Source organism: Salarias fasciatus, chromosome 20, assembly GCF_902148845.1.
Source record: "Salarias fasciatus chromosome 20, fSalaFa1.1, whole genome shotgun sequence".
NCBI classification, from domain to species: Eukaryota; Metazoa; Chordata; class Actinopteri; order Blenniiformes; family Blenniidae; genus Salarias; species Salarias fasciatus.
Genome location: NC_043764.1, coordinates 22905665 through 22923493, shown reverse-complemented (window position 1 = coordinate 22923493; position 17829 = coordinate 22905665). Strand labels below are relative to the sequence as shown.

Sequence of the window (17829 nt, the reverse complement as noted above, 5' to 3'; positions counted from 1 at the left end):
AAAAATGCTGCATTGTACAATCGTCGTGCCTTTTTTTTCTGCTTTCAGCTGATGGGATCCTTCGTTCTGGCCGTGGGCCTGTGGCTGCGTTTGACCCGGAAACCGTGTCTCTGCTCAGCGGCGAAAAGGCCCCAGACACTTTCTTCATCGGTGAGTCCTGAAACACACCTGGGTTCACATCTGAGGTCGACACGCCTGTAACGTCGCAGTGGAGCTGGTTCCACACGTGGACCCGATTCAGCACACGTGTTAGACCGTTCACCTCAGGCTGGAACGGGGTTGAAGTCACCACGTTGTGTTTTTTCACTCATAAAACACTGCTTGGTTTTTTTTTTTTTTTCTCTTTTTTTTTTTCCGAACATAATGTGGAAAAACCACTACAACTTGCTAAAGAGGCGGTCTGTTGTTTTCATGTCTAATTAAAACTAAAGGTTCTGAACAAAAATACAACTTGACTGCATATTTTCCTCTTTCTTTCTTTTCTTTTTTCTTTTTTTTTTTGCTTCTTGAAATTGTCATTGTTGGAGCTGAATATGATCTCATGTTTTTTTGGGATTATTAAACTTTCATGCCTCAGATGAGAGTGAATAACAGGAAGCGTTCACTGCGTGTAAAAAAGTGAATACATGAGGGGAAACCACAGAGCTGCGCTCCACCTTTCGGTCTGTCACCCTCCCCCGAGGGGAGGAAGCAGAAAGAACAGAGGAGAGGCAGAGTTTCAAACCCGCAAGAGACGACTGTCAAGAAAGAAAAGGGAAAAATAGACGGGATTTCATGACAAAGATTCAGGTTTTGTCCTAATGTGACAGGATGCTGCTGGAGGAGGACAGGAAAGGATGGATGACACTCACTGTTTGAGAAATCAGAGTATGGAGGACCCTGGTTCGATTCCTCATTTGGTCAAAAAGCATCATAACCCTTAAAGGTTTCCGGTGCTTCTCTCTGAATCAGCCTATTAGGGCCCGAGATGGCGGGCGGCTTCTGTCAGGCCCTCTGGGACTGCGGCGCCGCACATGGCCTTGACAGTGAGAGTGCTCAGCGGTTGCTATGTCGCGTTCCCATGAAGCAAGACGTCTACTTTCCCTGTGCTTCTGAGAGTAGAAAGAGGAAATGCACACGCAAGTGCAGAAGCTTCAGCACCAGTTGGCAAAAACTTGGAAATACAGCAATAATAAATTCGCCCGACGACCCTGAGGTGTCAACCAAACCGCCAGCAAAACAAAACCCGCCTGTCTGAGTAATCGTTGTGTCACACAGAGGGATCCTACGAAGCGTCTCCCATCTGAACGCCCTGTTCCTCGCCCTCCGTGGAGCCGTTGCCTCGCAACCGATCCCATCTGTCCCAGAGTGCACTGTGGCAACCGGCCTGCCGCGCTCCTCCCCGAAGATCCACCTGTGATGTGTGTTTTCCTAATGAGCTGCTAAATGGGAGATCAGAGCGTCGAAGGGGCCTCAGAGTGTCCCACTGAAGAGCTCGGCGGCTGAATCAGACTTCTGCCGACGCAGATGTTCACATGAGGACGCTGTCAGAAGGCTCGAACTGTTAGGAATAAAACGTAAAAACACCCAGAAAAAACATGAAAACAGTTTGGAAATGATCTCTCCAGACAGTCAAATGCACATCTTGATCTATGCTGCCCCCTTTTGGTGAAATGAGGGAGCTGAAAGACTCCTTGGTCATTAGAATCACTCACTCTGGGAAGATTATATTTCAACTATATTACTTAAAATAAATCCGATAAATCAAAGCGTTCTTCTCTCATTGCTGGCTCGTTCTTCTTCCTCCTCCAGGCGTGTACATACTGATCGGTGCCGGCAGTCTGGTGATGCTGGTTGGTTTCTTCGGCGCTGCGGGGCTGTTAGGGAGTCTCAGTGCTCCTGGGTTCAGTGAGTATGAAGTTCAATAAATAACACTCAATACACATTCATCTCACTTCTACAGCGCTTAATGTCCTCTGGGATTTTCTGGTTTCTCAGTTTTTCCGCCTGTCTGCTGATCATCTTTGGATCTGAGGTGGCAGCTGGAGTGTTTGGATTCCTAAACAGACAAGGTGCTTTTTTTTTTCTTCTTCTTCTTCTTATTTCTGAGAACTTGACTAGAATTAATGATTCTTCAATGCTGCATTGAATCGTTATTCCTCCTCTCTCATGCAGATAGTTGAAGATGTCCAGAACTTCTACGCAAAAACCTACGATGAGAATAACAACGGCACGCTGATCACCTCGGACCAGAAAGTAGTACGTGAATATAAAAATACATTCAGGAGCGTGTTGATGCAAATTGGAATTTCAATTGAGAAGTTTTTGGTCAGTTATGCCATAATTGAAAAGGGTCTTCCAGTATGTGTATATATATTTATATATATGATACCACACAGTTGTATATATTGTTCTTGTCCTCTCAGCTGAACTGCTGTGGGACCGTGAAGAGCCCGTGCCCCGAGGCTGATACAAGAGTCGTGGTGAGATCAGTCTCCAGCGGACATTAAAACCAGACTTTTTAATGCTTGAACCAACGTGAACCGACCAGCGCTGCTGTCTATCCGTTTGTCCGCAGGACTGCGAATCGGGCATCAAAGACTTCTTCAACAACAAGCTCTCATCCATCGGGTGCGTGGGCAATACGGCACGATCGCCGTGGTCATGGTGATCGGGTGGAGTAGCGGCGGCGGAGACGGGGTTCGCCATATGTTACGGCTGTGAAACGCTTCTGATTTTTTTTTTGGTTCAGATCATCGGGATGATCTGCAGCATGGTGCTCTGCTGCGCCATTCGGAACAGCAGGGAGGTCATCTGGAGGCCGACGCTTTGACCTTTCCACCCCCCTCACCCTTTCTGTTCAAGGCCCGATAAGACCGTCCAGCGCTTTGGCTCAGATGTCCATCCTCACTCGTTAGCCAGCCTGGGCCCCCAGAAAAAAAAAAAAAAAAACACACCTCAGAGCTTTTCCCCTGGCAGTTTCCAAGACTTTCTTTCTATTTTTGCTCCCTTTTGCACGCTGAGTAGCATGAAGTTAAATTTTTCACATACCTGACGGGAACGGTTCAGTTTGCGGGTCGTTTCCTTTGCGGCCATTTGGCCCATCGCTCCAAAATCTGAACCCGCACACTGACACAGTGGTGTCAGTCCTTCTTCACACAGCCTTGACACTGACCCCTCGGCTGTGGGAAACTGAAGCCGGAGGGAGGGCGATCTGATGTGAAAGCAGCTGACTTTGCTCGGCCACACACACACACACACACACACACACTCACAGCCATCCAAACACAGGTATGTTGTGTTACATGAGACCACAACCTCAAAAAAGGCTTTCTGGCTTCTCAGTGGGAGTCCGGACTGGGCGGGTCACGGCCAGGGTGCCGAGCGAGGGGGATAACTGGAGCATGTCTCTAACGCGCTGGAAGCATGCACTCAGAACACACAGGTAGTGATCAGTACGAAGAGAAAGAGAAGCCGCTCCAGTAATGAACCAGTTCCATATTTTGGGAAATCTGCGTGCTTGATTTCTCGAGCAGTGCTTGCACAAAAACAGTCGGTCAAACCAATCAGATCAGCTGAGATCCGTTCCCAACAATGTCAACTGGTTCATCAGTGTTTTTGCACCTTTCGTTTTTCACAATCATCTTTTAATTCCATGTGCTGGTGTTTTTTTCTGGTTTTGGAAAATACTTGAAAAAGCCACCCAAAGTGGCACAGAAGGTACTTTTTAAAAATCCATTGATGTATAAGTTTGGGAAAATAATGTGGAAAAGGTGTACATGACTGGCAGCTGATAGGACTTAACAGGCCAGTGTTGGTAATTGAAGTAATCTGTTCCCGCCACTTCCCTCACTACCACTGACATCTCCTCATCGTCGCCTCAGAAACAGTTTCCTGTCAGTTTTGGCACAGTGTCAACAACATCACTTCCGGCTCTTCTAAACGAATACGTTCTTACATAAGAGAGTAGCCTCAGCCGCTGCGGACTCCTCCGTTCGTATCATGTGCTGTGTTTACAGGCTAAACATATTCTGGCTCCCCTGCTTCCATCTCCTCCCCACCGGCTGTGCCTTACATGTACACGCCCCCGTCAGAAAGCCTGGAACGTGTCCCTCTGACTCCTTCACCCTCCGGAAGCTGACAGACGCACCAAAATCTGGGAAACTACCAAATTTATCCAAATTGAAATCAGCTGTAAATTTCAAGAGTTTATTTACAAGTCACATGAATCCAGTTTGTAATGTTTTTTGTTTTTTTTTTTTGTAGTTTGCACATTCTTTGTGTTCTGATGTGATAGTTGCTATTTAACATGCTGTGTGTAGACGGGAACCTGCAGTAGTTGTACGTTGTTGTAGCGACTCCACACGTCACCGGAACAGCTTCTCAATGTGCCTTTCTGTGCTTAAACAAGGCGATTTGTCGGGCCTGCAGACTGTCGAGCAGGACTGTACATATGTTGTAGAGTTGGACTGCAGTTACCTTTCACTCACATTTGACGGTAGCACATATGTGGCTCGACTCAATGTTACTCGTGTTGGGGTTTTGTTCTGTTTTTTTTTTTTTTTTTTTTAAACTGTCACACTCGACTGTGTCTCCTCCGCCAGAAGCTGACGTGGTGTTTAGCTAAAGTCATTTCCCAGCCAACATTTCCAAACATCTCTGGTACTGAGAAAATCTTTTCTCTCTCTTTTTTTTTTTTGGACTCAAAACAATCATCATAGCATAGAAGTCAAGGGATCTGGCTACGAGGGACAGAAGTGCTGTTTTTTTTTTGTTTCTTTTGGTTCCGGTTCATTGTGATGTGACAGAAACGAAGACGCGGCTCAGACGTCCTCGTGGCCTCGGGACGCCAGCAGGCGGTGTTCGTTCTCGGACGGCCTCGGCGGAGTTTCAACCCCTCTCCTGCCGCGTCCTTCAGCTTGATGTGTTGACGACCCTGCGACGCACCTGAACAGTCGAGCATTTCATAGATGATTGTGTGTTAATTTATTTCGATACCATTCCAGGTCTCTCAGGAATATAGGTGTTTGAAGTTTAATAAAGGTTTTACAGAGTATCTGGTGTCTCTTGTTATTATGCAAAGAGTCTCAAATAACAGGAAGCATGACTGAACTGGTTTCAGGAAAAGGAAGGATGTTGGTTTTGTCAACAAACTAAACAGTATAATGTATTTTTTATCCTAGTAGGTGGACCATAGTCTGATAATGGAGATCATGGTGTCTATTCACAGCCTCACTAACCTGTTCTGCAGGCTGATTGGGTTTCGAAAAGAAATTATTCCACCAAGTCCAAATCTTTCTAGTATCTGAATTCAGGCCTTAAATCTTACCTGGAATTCAAAAATATTGTCATTTGAAAAATGTTGTTACTTACTCGAGAGATAACAAAGTGGAATTGGAATCGTGTGTGAATGCAGCTGTGTTAATATTTCTACAGTAAAAATAGAAAGCCAGCGGGAGTCCTGAGAGAAACCCTCACATCCCCCGTGGTTCGGAGGGTTTCCAGGTTTAGTCGCGTTCGATTCATGTCAGAGGTTCACCTTTCTGCGCTTGAGCCTGAAGGACAGCTGAACATGTCTCTGAGGGGGCAGTTATGTGTGCAATTTGGCGACGGCTCCGGGGCGACGTGGGGTACAGTTTCCCCCGCACTGCAGCATGAGCACTTTCCCTGCCAGTGCAGGGTGTAACGGAGTGTGTGGCAGCGATCTCCCGATTGCATCAGACAAAAAAAAAAAAAAGTGTCACACTTGCAATCGGGCTGCTTTTTCTTTCCAATCCAGTGTTTGTGAAGTCTATTCTGAGACTCTTCCATCTGCACACACTCCACACACAGGAAAAACACACTCTGCGTTCATAGATAATTTATTCAGCATTTAGAAATCCGTATTTACACATTTTAGTCTGAAATGAACAATGAATAACTTTGAACTTCAATGGATGAAACTCCTTTGACATGTCAAACGGTTAAAATTGTTCTTAATTCCAGTTGAACTTTAGCTGAACATTTCGCTGAACATTACATACATACATATTTACATCAGTAAAGCTCGTGAAAATGCTTTGCTGAGTTACGAGTGCGGCCTGATTTTCCTGCTTTTAACACATATGATCCATTTGTGGGCTCCTGCATCTCTGAAAGAAACCTGACCAACCAGAACGACCACGATCGACCGAGCGAGCAGAGCTACTCGACGGTCGAGGGATGGTTTCTGAATTTTTTTTTTTTTTTTTTTTATCAGAAGACTTGGTCCCAGAAGCTCTTTTCCATCATTATCGCTTCACTTTGCAACTATCAAGCATCTCCTTCCACTAAAATCATGAACCTTTTGAGATATTCAAGCATGATTTTAAATAATCGTGCCGGCTGCCTTTGAAGAGATTCACAGTACAGAGTTGAAACATCCTAAACACCTCAGCAACAGTCATTTGGGGACGATGAAAACGGTCAAACAGCTCAGAAAACCACTCCTGACAGATTAAAGTCTTTCAACACAGAATCCCTGAATGGAAAATTGTTGTACAGAAAGGTGAAGTATTTTATTACTTGTGCAGATTCTGACAAAACTTCTTGTGGATTCAAAAAAAGATACACAGTTTAGCATGTATCCTTTTTAAAAAAAGACGTTTTAATCAAGTAAAGTTTCAGCATCCTGGTTTCTTCTTTACAGCACCATTAAATGTAGTGATTTCTGAGATGGTTTGTAAAATGTAGGTTGAAGTTACAGGAGGGTTTGAATGGTTTTGATGTGTTTTGTAGCCTGAATGCATGAAGACAGAACTAAAGGTTTGCGGCCACAGGAGTAGAGTCGAGTCTGTTCTGGGCAAACGGAGATAAAGACGGACTGTCCAGCCCCTCAGTGAGAGCATCAACTCTCTTTTCAAGTGATAAACCGAACCGAGGCTAATACACAGGAGAGCTCCAGTCTCGTAAATAAGAGATACAGTCGCAAAGGTGAAATCTGAAAAGGCAGTTTATGCAGAGTAAATGTTGTAGGGCGAGTACCCCAGGAGGAACTCTCCAACGCCGACAAAGTACACGACCTGGGCGATGCCAAAGAGCGGGGCAATGACCAGGGCCCGGCAGCTGGCTCCCTTCAGGAAGGCGCCGGGTCCTTCTTTTTTCAGGATTTTCCTGGAATGGAAAACAGAGAGCGAGTTAGCAGAAGTGCTGCCTAATGAGGAAAAGGGAACGCAAAATTTGGGTTTCTCCCAGGAAAATCTACGACTTAAATATGATTACCTGACACAGTCGACTACGCCGTTGTACGTTTCCTCATTAGCTCCTTTCTTGAGCGACTGTAGCCTTGTCTTGACAACTGGACAACAAACACAAAACACAGTTACTCACAACTTGTGATTGTCGTTGAAGTTTGACTAAGGAAAATAGCGGACTGACCGTCACAGGGACTGACAGCCACAGCGGCGACACATCCCGCCATGCAGCCGGACATGAAGGACCAGTAGAAAGGCACGGACGGGTCTCCGGACGAATGCTGGCCGAGCTGGTGCAGATGTGCAAAAAGAGGGAAGTACACAACCGAGAACGGCATGTCCCTGAGAAGAAGAAGAAGACGAAGAAAACACATTGATAATCCTCTGATCATCAAACAAGAGATGTTCACAGAGGAGAATCTCACCTCATCAACGTGGCCCCGAGGCCCCTGTACAGTCCCGTGACTCCTTTGGTGTTGAGCAGCTCTCTGGTGATCTGTATGGCGGACACTCGCATGACCTGAGGAGCCGGGCTGGCGTTGTAGGAGCGGCTGAGGACAGCAGTCGTCCCTCCCATCTTCAGAGCCGTGGCCACGCTGGGCATCACCCTCTGCTGAGCGGCTGCAGCATCCAGGAAGCACAGAGTCTTTTACTGGGACGGAAGCATCCAACAGGGCAGCTGCCGGTCCGGCCTTCAGCCGTGTCTTACCCAGCCTGCCGGCATCCTGTAGCTGGATCTTGAGCATCTCCATGGGCGTGGTCACTATGACTTGGCACATCCCGGCGCAGCATCCTGCCAGCATCTCCTTGAAGACTGTCAACTTTCCTCTGAGGACACAGAAAGAAATTCAAGTCGTCGAATGTTTTGATCGTGGGGTTTTGTCGTGTCTGTCTCGTGGTACTGACCCGTCTTTGCTCAGCTGGTGGCGAAAGAAGTCATTGGCAGCCAGTTTGATGGCTTTCTCTGGGGTCACCAGGGTGAGATTCACTGCAGCACCTGCGAGAGCGAGCAAGTGAAACACTGAATATTGAAAGTAACTGAAAAAACCAACAGCATGCTGCAAAAGATGTTTGAACCTGATAACTGTTTCTTGGATCACTGAGGCTACTAATCAAATACATAATCTGTAAAATGAGCGCGAGCCGTGAAATTTCAGTGTCATGAATTAATTGCTTTGGCCGGTCAGTCAGAAATCACTCATCACAGACATCAGCGCTTTATCGCCGCTGCCAAGTTGAGAGTTGCCAGCTCTGCCAAAGCAGGCTAAATATGCACTGTGTTTATCCAGCAACAACTTATGAAAGTGTGAATAGACAACCTGCGGAGTCTTACCTCTGTACATGCCAAAGTAGCCTTCAGATTTCACCGTCTTGATCAGGCAATCCATCCTGAAAGGAGAGAAAGAAACGAGAGACAGATGAGAGAGGGACGCCAAATTACTCTCAGTTACGCTAAACGATGGACGAACTGCTTATATAACAGATGAACTTGGTTCATTTCATGGATCGTTTACTATCAAGATGTCCATAAAAGGCTATGACAGATACATTAATGTAAACAGTTTGTACAAAGAAGCTGCCTTTTCACAGGACGTCTGGAAACTGGAGGCAGCGTCAAATCAGCGCTCTTCTTCCTCCAGCAGCTGAGACTCTTACATGTTCCGGTAGAGCTGCTGGCCGCTGCGCTGGTTCTGCAGCCGGGTCTTGGCCAGGTCGATCGGGAACACGCAGGTGACTCCCACCATGCCTGCAATACCTCCATTGATCAGTTTAGCTGGGAGGCTCCACGAGAAAAGGTGAAAGGTGAAAATGTCAAAACATGTTCTTGCAAAACTCCAGGGTAGAAACACACTCTGCAACGCACAGCCGCTTGGTGACTGTAAATCAGACATTAACAGGTTTACAGTGAATTCCTCTGGGGATCTAGTCATCCAGAAATTACTTGTTGATAGAATGATTCTAACAAAACACACTCAGCTGACAACCTGTATGTATTTGGCATAAATAAATTATCAAAATCAAGGGAATAATCAATGACATGCTCTCATCCAGCATGTTTTTGGGCTCATACCTAATTTGCTGTTGCTGGGCCATGGTTCCCGCTTGTTTTCGGTTGGTTAGTTGTAGGTGAGCCGCAGAGGGAGAGCAGGTCGAGAGTCCCCGAGAGACACTGAGCAAGGCAAGAGTACAGAGAAGCTCCGGGTTATATATATTTAGAAGAAAGCCCAGCCCTGCGGATCCGGGATGAATTCCAGATCACTCCCCACCCACTGAACTCACAGACGAGAAATAGTCCGTGTCAGTCATCACACATGTATGAAGGAGGGAGTGCCAGCACGGGGCTACGAGCTCCAGGACTCACAGTCTGATGTTAATTTATAATGAGGATATAATTTAACAATCACAACACTGGAATTACTTACAATTCTTCTGAACTGGGCTCATCCTGAAAATAATATAATGGCTTATTATTTTTATACTTTTACTGTTGACAGCCATAAGTCAAAAGAAATATAGAGATTTGTATGCACAATGAACTAGAGTTTCATTAACTAAATTGTAAATTATTAAATGTAAAAGCACTGACTTGACAACTATAAAAAAGGGAAAAAAAAAGAGTTGACAACTACACTGAATTTAAATGCATTGCCAGTTTGATTAATTCCAGAGATGTCAAACATAAACTATACAGTGATATAGGTAAAGATTATAAATAAATGGAGATATACTTAAAGCGTAAATGCACAGAAAATAAAAATGTTGTTCAAAAGGTTTTAATATTAATCCACACTGTGATCATACAAATAAGTGACATGTTATTTTAAAAGCACAGAAGTAGATAACATGGTGTAAGTGTGTGAGGGGTGTATAAAATTACAACCTTGAAGAAAAAAACCAAGCAAAGGATCCAAGAGAATTACAGCAATGTGATTTTTGATGTGTTCCTTCCAGCCCTAATAACAAGTTATGTTGACTATGAAGAGGATAAAAGCTGAAATGAAACAATGCAAACACTAAATCGTGCTCATTTCTTTTCTTAAAATAAAACATTTTACAACGTTCCAGCAAAACATTCTCGTTCTAAAGTGTGATCTGGAAATATCAGCTGTGAAAACATGCATGAGCTTAAAACTCAAAACAAGAGAAAAGTCATTAGAAAGGCATTAAAGTGTAACAAGTGTTTCTAAATTGCTGAACATCTTTGTTCTCTGCATAACATTCTTGCACATGTTGCAGATCTAAAGTAATGTAGAGTGATTATATGAGAAGAACACTGACCTGTAGATGTGAGGATGCAGCTGTCAGCTCTCTGCTTTGTAATAATCATTATTTATAAGACATGACATGAGCTTTTGTTTGTAGTCTCTCTGAAATGGTCAAACTTTAAAGTGAATTTATGATCATGTATTGTTGTAAAAATATGTTCAAAAGCTCCTAAATGCTGCATTTCAAATGCTTTCGATGGCAGTGAGGATACAATGGGAGGAGCAGGTGGAACAGGAGCTGCAGAAAGAAAACAGCGAGGGAGGAGAAAAAAGGATGAATATGCAGGAGACTGCAAATTGAATGTATATTTGTTACTTGTATTTGAAAATTTATTATTTTCTTAACTGTTGTTCATAATAAATAAATCTCACATGTGTTGCAGGCATAGTATATTTTTATTGCAATATTAATTTGCTCACAGACTCCAGGAATCATAACATTTATGCTCTCCGGCAGAGGAACAGAACAAATCTCTTTAACAGTTAATATTCCTGGTTATTCTCATGAGTCTCAGGTTGATGGTGTGATAATAATCTTCTTTTCAGGCCTTTTCTCCTCTCCTGCAAAGAGCCTGCCTTTTGCTATTTCCCCCGTTGTAAACACAAATTTATCTGGTTAAATAAAAGGTAAATAAAAATGTATTTTGGGAACACTGTTTGTATAAGATTGAACTTGATAATGTGCGTGCATGTTTGAGCAGGTTATTAAAGATATTGGTTCACATTCTGATAAGAATTTACTGCCAAACCATGGAGAGAGGCAGCGGGGAAGATATGAGAGACTGCAGGACTTTTAGAGCTTCGACTGGATCGCAGCTGAAAAGTGACTTTCACACATCTTTACAACCTGACTACAACTGATAAAGTGTCTCATTGCTGGATGTTTTTACATCTTCGCAGGTTCTTCAAATATCTCCCACGATGCATCTGACTACACTCATAGTGCAAGCATGTGCAGCACATGTTGATGTCGACAGAAACAAATTGCAGTTTTTAATGGAAATGAATAAAAGTGAGTAAGATTCTTCATGATTCAGGCACAAACAGGGCCGGAGTGCAGAGAGCATTTCAACACGAGCAAACATCGTCTGCGCAAATGTGAAATTAGATGCAAAACTGCATGAATGAATAAGAACAAACATTGAAATGTGGCCTTTCTCATGTAATTACTGTAGTGTAAACTAAAAACTAGAAGCAGAAATCGCGTATCATCTGTTCACAGAGTTTTGGACATGTGTGCTTGTACATGAAGATCCAATGTTCTTTGTCTTTTTTTTTTTTTTTAAAGGTCAAACAAAGAATATAAGCTCAAACATTTTGTACGAAAACAGTCAGGAGTGGGTGCCTGGCAGGCCTCAACGCGTCAGAGCACGTTAAGAATCCTGCTTAAAATATCAGTGAAATCCAGAAATAACAAGTTACACAACTCATATGTGGGCTTTCTTTTTTAAGTCAGCGATTCTATACATTCTTGGCTTTCAGACGTCCCATATTTCTAAGAACTGCTTTTTTATATAACAACTTAACATGTCAAGTCAAGCTCATGGTTGCGCGTGTAAGGTAATTCATCAGTTCTTATCGCTTACTAAGAGATTAGCTGGTCCAGAAATCATTCAGTGTTTTAAAAATGCCTGTGGATTGCAAAGTAGAGGAAAACTTGAGGAGGGACCAAACTGAGACCAAATATTTGGTCTCTACATGAGGTTAAACAGGTCATGGTTCCTGAGTTTATGCTGAAATACAGCAGAGCCTTTAAAGACTGTGACTGCATGTGACCACAAGAGGGCAGACAAACCCAGTCCCAACATTTAGTCCTGGTTTGTCAGGAAGATGCTCTGTTCTGTAGGTGCTTCTCTCTCTCCTTGATTAGTCAGTTGAAGCCTCCTCTCTGGGCAGCTGCAGGCCGTGAAGCGCCACAAACAGAATAACTCGCAGGAGCAAAAATATTTTTTATGAAATTCCAGGACCCTAGGGAGGGGTAATGAAGCGAAAGCTCAGAGGAACAGGTGGGAAATGATCACGGTTGGGTCGCAGCTGGCATCCAACCACATTCTGCTCCTTAGCCCAGAGATAAAAGCATTATTGACTTTTCATATGAGGGAATTCAGGCCCGGTCGTCATTAAACACGGGAGCCGTCTGAACACGCGAACAAAACCGAGCATCCTGCTTCACTGGTCAAAGAACAAGTGGCCATGGCGAGATCTTCCTCAGACAAGAGGGAACACAGACTTCTTGGTCAACAATGAGAAAGTATCTCTATTGAATATATGCCGACAGCCCGTCTTTTCCAAAGAATTACATCAGAAAACACGACGTCTCCACAGACGTCATGCAGCAATCTGCTTCCCCATCTGCTGGCTGCTCATGTGAACGCTCTCACGCCAGCTGCAAAAACAATTTGTTTTTTTACCAGTCAATATGGCAGCGAGAGGTGACTGAGAAGTGATCACAGCCCACCGGCGTGTTAGGAGAGTGTTAAATTGTTTATCTTGTTCTGTCATCCAGGGTTTCCGGTCCCAAAGATGGCGGAGAGACTTCCTGAGACACGTTTCACTGACCTTGGTACACCTCCAGAGGAACAGAAATAGTTTGACCTAAATCGTGTCGTGTCCTTGAAGACACTCTTATTAATAACCTCGGGAGTCAGGAGAAAACCTCCGTCTTTTCCACTCCTGGTTTCTGTCCCTCCTCTCATTTGTAATCATTCCTGTCCTAACTTTGATTCCACCTCCTTTTTTTTTTTTTTTTTCTTTTTTTTTTGGCGTGTGTGCACCTTTGCTTTCGCTCAGACCCCGAAGGCCCCCACAGGGGCTCAAAATCAATCTCACAGAGCTTAAAATAATCAACCTAGTTGAAGGAGAGGGCTTACCAGTCGCGTGTACAGTAGCTCCCTACCTCGCACCTTTATTTTTACTCCGTCCCTGCCCTCCTCTGGATGCGAGCCATCTCAGGATTAATCTGGATTTTCTGCAAACGTTTGTCTTAAATCAACATTTGCAGTTGATTAAATTTCCCACTCTGCATGCAGCAATCGCCGTTCCCTTCGCCTGGGTGCCATTAAAACGTCAGTGACGCTTTGTAACGTGGATTTTAAAGCTGACTCTCTCGTGCGTGCATACAACTGAGGTCAGCCGGTCGCTTTTAATTGCCCCTATAGGAGAACGTGAGCCCGTCTCCCTGCGACGATGGCCTGTGGCGTGTCCGCCGCAGTCTGGAACATGAATGGATGGATTGCTGTTAATTCAAACACTCGTCACCTTGAAAAAAAAAAAATCATTTAAAAAAACAAATCTTGTGGGCATATGTTGTGTTTGCATCAATTTGTTGAAGTAATTCACAGTGTGAGCGAGCGCGAGATGACTCACCGACATGTGAGCGAAAATACAGTGCATTTTGCCAAATAGCAGAGAAAACAAAGGCTGCCGCAACGGCTCCGCGTAATTGGTGACCCCTGTCTCAGCAAGTCGTAACCCCCAAGACAGCTGAAGAAATATCATCGATCACTCAGGGTAAGAATAGCGTCTGGGAGCTGGCTTACGGCCAGCGCCGAGGCCGTCTCCGCCGGGGTAATTAACAACACCATTCACAAAGACGCATCCATTTAAAGATCTTCAAACAGTCCCGATTTCTGTCTCTCACGACCTTTAGCTAATGAGCCGTACTCCTGCCGGTGGAGCTGCACGTTGAGGAAGAATTAAAATACTACAGCTGACCCTGCCTGATTTAAAAAGCCACTTTCAATGGAAAACTGTTAGAAAAAAAAAAGTGATGCCCAGAGTCCTCGTTCCCCTCATTTCATGCTAATTTCATTGTCTTGTGTTTTTTTGGGTTCTGCCATTGATTTTTAAAGGTATGCAAATTTGTCCCGACTCAGTGCCGAAGTCAAGGAGGCGAAGCCCGTCCTACATTACAACTCAAATATAGCTGCCGCAATTAGGGCCGGCTTTCGTCTGCCACATTAGGCATGCAGGAGAAATCATTCCCTATTACTGTCTTATTTATCTGTCGATGTTTTGAACTCAGAAAACAGGAATATAATCAGTGGACGGACTGGATGGGAGCTCTGGCGAGGTTCAGGGTCCTTGGTAGGATTCCGCTTGAAGGTTCACGGAGATAAAAGTGACGATTCTCTTTCTGGATCGTCTTTGTCCCGTCGCCGTACAAAGAAAGGACTCGGTGGGGTTTTGCCCTGATTGCGTGAATAAATAAATGAGTCCGTCGATTTCTCTGCTGAGCCTCTTCCTCTCGTTTTCCCCCCTCTGTGTTGCTCTGAAGCCCTCAGAGGAGGAGTAATTACAACCTGTCTCTGACCCGCACTGGCCTGCAGCCCAACAGGAACAGCCTGCGGACGGCCGGCGGAGGGGAGGACGGCGCCCAGAGGGCCACGAATGAACAGAAGAGATGGGAACGAAGAACTGATAACAGCGCTGAAGAACAAACAAACAAACAAACAAAAAAAAAAACAGTCAAGGGTGACCGAGCGAGGGATGCTGAGGAGTGACAGACCGAGGGAGGAGAGGAGGGCTCGATGGAAGGGTAGGGGTGAGCAGGATGGCGGAGGGAGAAGAGGGAGGGCGAGCTTCCGACAAAAGGAAGTGGGAGACGATCCAGTAAAACACATGGTGAGCGAGCGAGCGTGCGTGCGCACGTGCATTCCCGTACGTTGGAGCCACACGCGGTGAGGGGAGTGCAGGCGGGAGATGGTCACAGCCCTAATAGCATTATAATACTTGACGCCAAATTTGAAAGGCTAGATTGCAGCCTGTTCGGGATTTAATTCTAAATTAAGCTTGTAAGGAGAAAATTTGCATGTAAATCCATGTACCGAGCCATTACTCAATGTGTGCTCAACAATTAGAAGCATTGAAATCAGAGAGTTAAGACAACTGAGTGGGTGCCAGGATGGAGATGAGCTGCTGGCACGCAAACACGCCGCACATGGAAACGTCATGGAGGGAGAATGATAATTATTAAAATACACAAAACACACAGTTTTGCCCCCCCCCCCCCCCCCCCCCCCCCCCCCCCCCCCCCCCTCCTTCCCGGTCAAGCCTGTGAAGTTTATAATAGCTGTTACATGTCTGCGCATGTACAAACACACACGTTTTTGTGAGTCGAGTCCAAGTGTGGCAGAAAGGGAGAGAAAGGGAAGCAGAATGTGACAAAGTGAGTGAGGGAGAGCCAGAGCGCTGAGCTCTCCTTCTATAGACCGAGCCCGGCCTTGAAGTCTGTCGGCTCCGAATGGCACATTTGGCACGAGAAAACTTCAATCTGAGTCCCAGAGAAAAAAAAAAAGGGTTTTGATGAATTTTTACTCTTACCTCAACAAATGCATTTGCTTTAATGGCGCAATTTGTTGGCACTTTTCTCTCAGTTAAAGCAATCTGTGTTCAGCGGAGGGCGTGACAGGGAAAGTGTGTTGATTTTTTTTTTTACAGTTTTGATCTACTCATGGGGGTAAAGGTCAGAACTCATTATTAAAATTACCATAACTAACAAGTGCAATTCAAAAAAAAAAAAACACCTCTGAGCCAAACATTAGGAAAGTTACACTTATCGGCGCTGGTGTTCACAAAGATATGTGAAAATACAGATATCCCCTCCAGAAGTGGCTTTTACCCCATTTTTTACCATTTTTTCTTATTCCAAAAAGTACATTACTGTACGCTGGGCTTCAGACGCCGGCGTAGCCACTTTCAATTCAGTAACTTGAAGTGCTGCAAAGTTTCCCACAGCTTTCTGGCATCACCACGGTGGATATTTCTCTTTTCAGTTCCCTTCCCAGACTCACAGACATCCACACATTCAAAAGTTGCATTAAGATTCTTCATTTTTCAGTAGAAAAGAAGACACAGCTGAGCTTAAATTTCAGCGATTTAGTGAGCCAGACAAATCCACCTGCGACCCTCCATCTCTAACCTGGACCGTTTGAACCGACATGATGCATGGAAAGTGAGTTTTATATGTTTCATTTGCTTAAATACCATCAAGCAGAGGTGGCATTTCTTTGCATATATTATTTCTTTGATTTCTTTCGATTCAGTCCCAGAGAATATATCCAATAAAACTCATCAAACTGATCAATTACACAGGGAACACTGACGCTTTCACATGGTAAGGAGCTTCTCTGTACATCAGTTTCCAGAGTTATGGGTACGTAACGTACTCTGATTAACTGCTACCTAATGTATAATTCAAACTTTGTGAACACACTCGCTTTCAAATCAAGCATAAATATGCGTGTCTAGTCTTTTAATTGTAGCTTGGTATTTTTTTCATGAAGGTATTACCTTTTTTTTTTTGGAAAGATCTTCTTTTTGTCAAACACAGAAGAAGCAGTCGCAAGAACAAGGAAAAGCGAAGCAGTCGATCTGTGCTGAGGTTGTAAATGTTTAATGTGACAATAATTTTAAGATGATTTGAGTCGGTATTTGACTCGAACTGTACCGGCATGATGAAATCAGTATGCTCGCTCGTGTTACGAATGCAGCCAGTTCAGAACCATCAGTAGCAGACTTTATGGTGACATTCCACTTATTCCTTTTGTTTAGAGTCTCTCTCTCTCTCCCTCTGTCTGTTCATATCTCTATCTCTCTACCTCACACACATGCACACGCGTGCACACACACACACATATATACTACTGTACATGCACTCCTTTGTATAACTGTGTTTGCAGCAAATTGAAGCTGCAGCAAATTCAAGGTCTCTTGTGAATGTCTGTAGAAAAAAGACTGCAAGCACCTGGACAAAAAGGCATAATGTCCCTCGGTGGATGTGCGCACGCGCTCTGCGTGTGTGGTTGTGTGTGTGTGTGTGTGTGTGTATCCATGTGTGAACACATGTGAGGGTGTGAAAGCTGCTTCAAAAGGAGTTAGTCCTATCTGTTGCCTCAACTTCAACTTGCTCTCACACTTGCACTCTTTCTTTCTCTCTCTCTCTCTCTCTCTCTCTCTCTCTCTCATACACACACACACACACACACACACACACACACACACACACCACACACCACACACACACAACCTTGCAGACACATAGGAACCCAGTATTTAGTTCCTGCGTCATTACAGTAGCCATCTGTCAGTGTGCAAGCACACACACACAAACTTGGCTGTGTGCTTACACACGCACGCACACACACACACACACACACACACACACACACACACACACACATACACACACACTGGGTGGCCATATGATATATCTACCTTCACCCAACAGATACGTCACCCCTGTGGCCTCTTCTGCCCTGCTGGTCAGATGGATTCAACATGAAGAGTCACATCTTTGGATCAATCTATAGAGCGAAAGGTTTCCTTATGTGTGTGTGTGTGTGTGTGTGTGTGTGTGTGTGTGTGTGTATGTG

At 44.6% G+C, this 17829-nt stretch overlaps 2 protein-coding genes and 1 pseudogene across 2 annotated transcripts in view; 2 read left to right on the top strand and 1 right to left on the bottom strand.

Annotated features, from left to right (window-relative positions):
* LOC115408633 (rho-related GTP-binding protein RhoA-D) overlaps positions 1–17829 on the top strand; it is a 644285-nt gene that overhangs the window by 558295 nt on the left and 68161 nt on the right. The window lies entirely within an intron of this gene.
* On the top strand, positions 52–2812 carry LOC115408220 (CD9 antigen-like; annotated as a pseudogene).
* LOC115408621 (mitochondrial glutamate carrier 1-like) lies at positions 6756–9289 on the bottom strand. The gene is made up of 9 exons (XM_030119468.1): positions 9262–9289; positions 8847–8972; positions 8524–8579; positions 8097–8187; positions 7900–8018; positions 7616–7811; positions 7375–7532; positions 7219–7294; positions 6756–7110 (listed from the first exon to the last, which is right to left on the bottom strand). The coding sequence occupies exons 1-9, from the start codon at positions 9282–9284 to the stop codon at positions 6951–6953; spliced, it is 1005 nt and encodes a 334-aa protein (XP_029975328.1). The 5' UTR covers positions 9285–9289; the 3' UTR covers positions 6756–6950.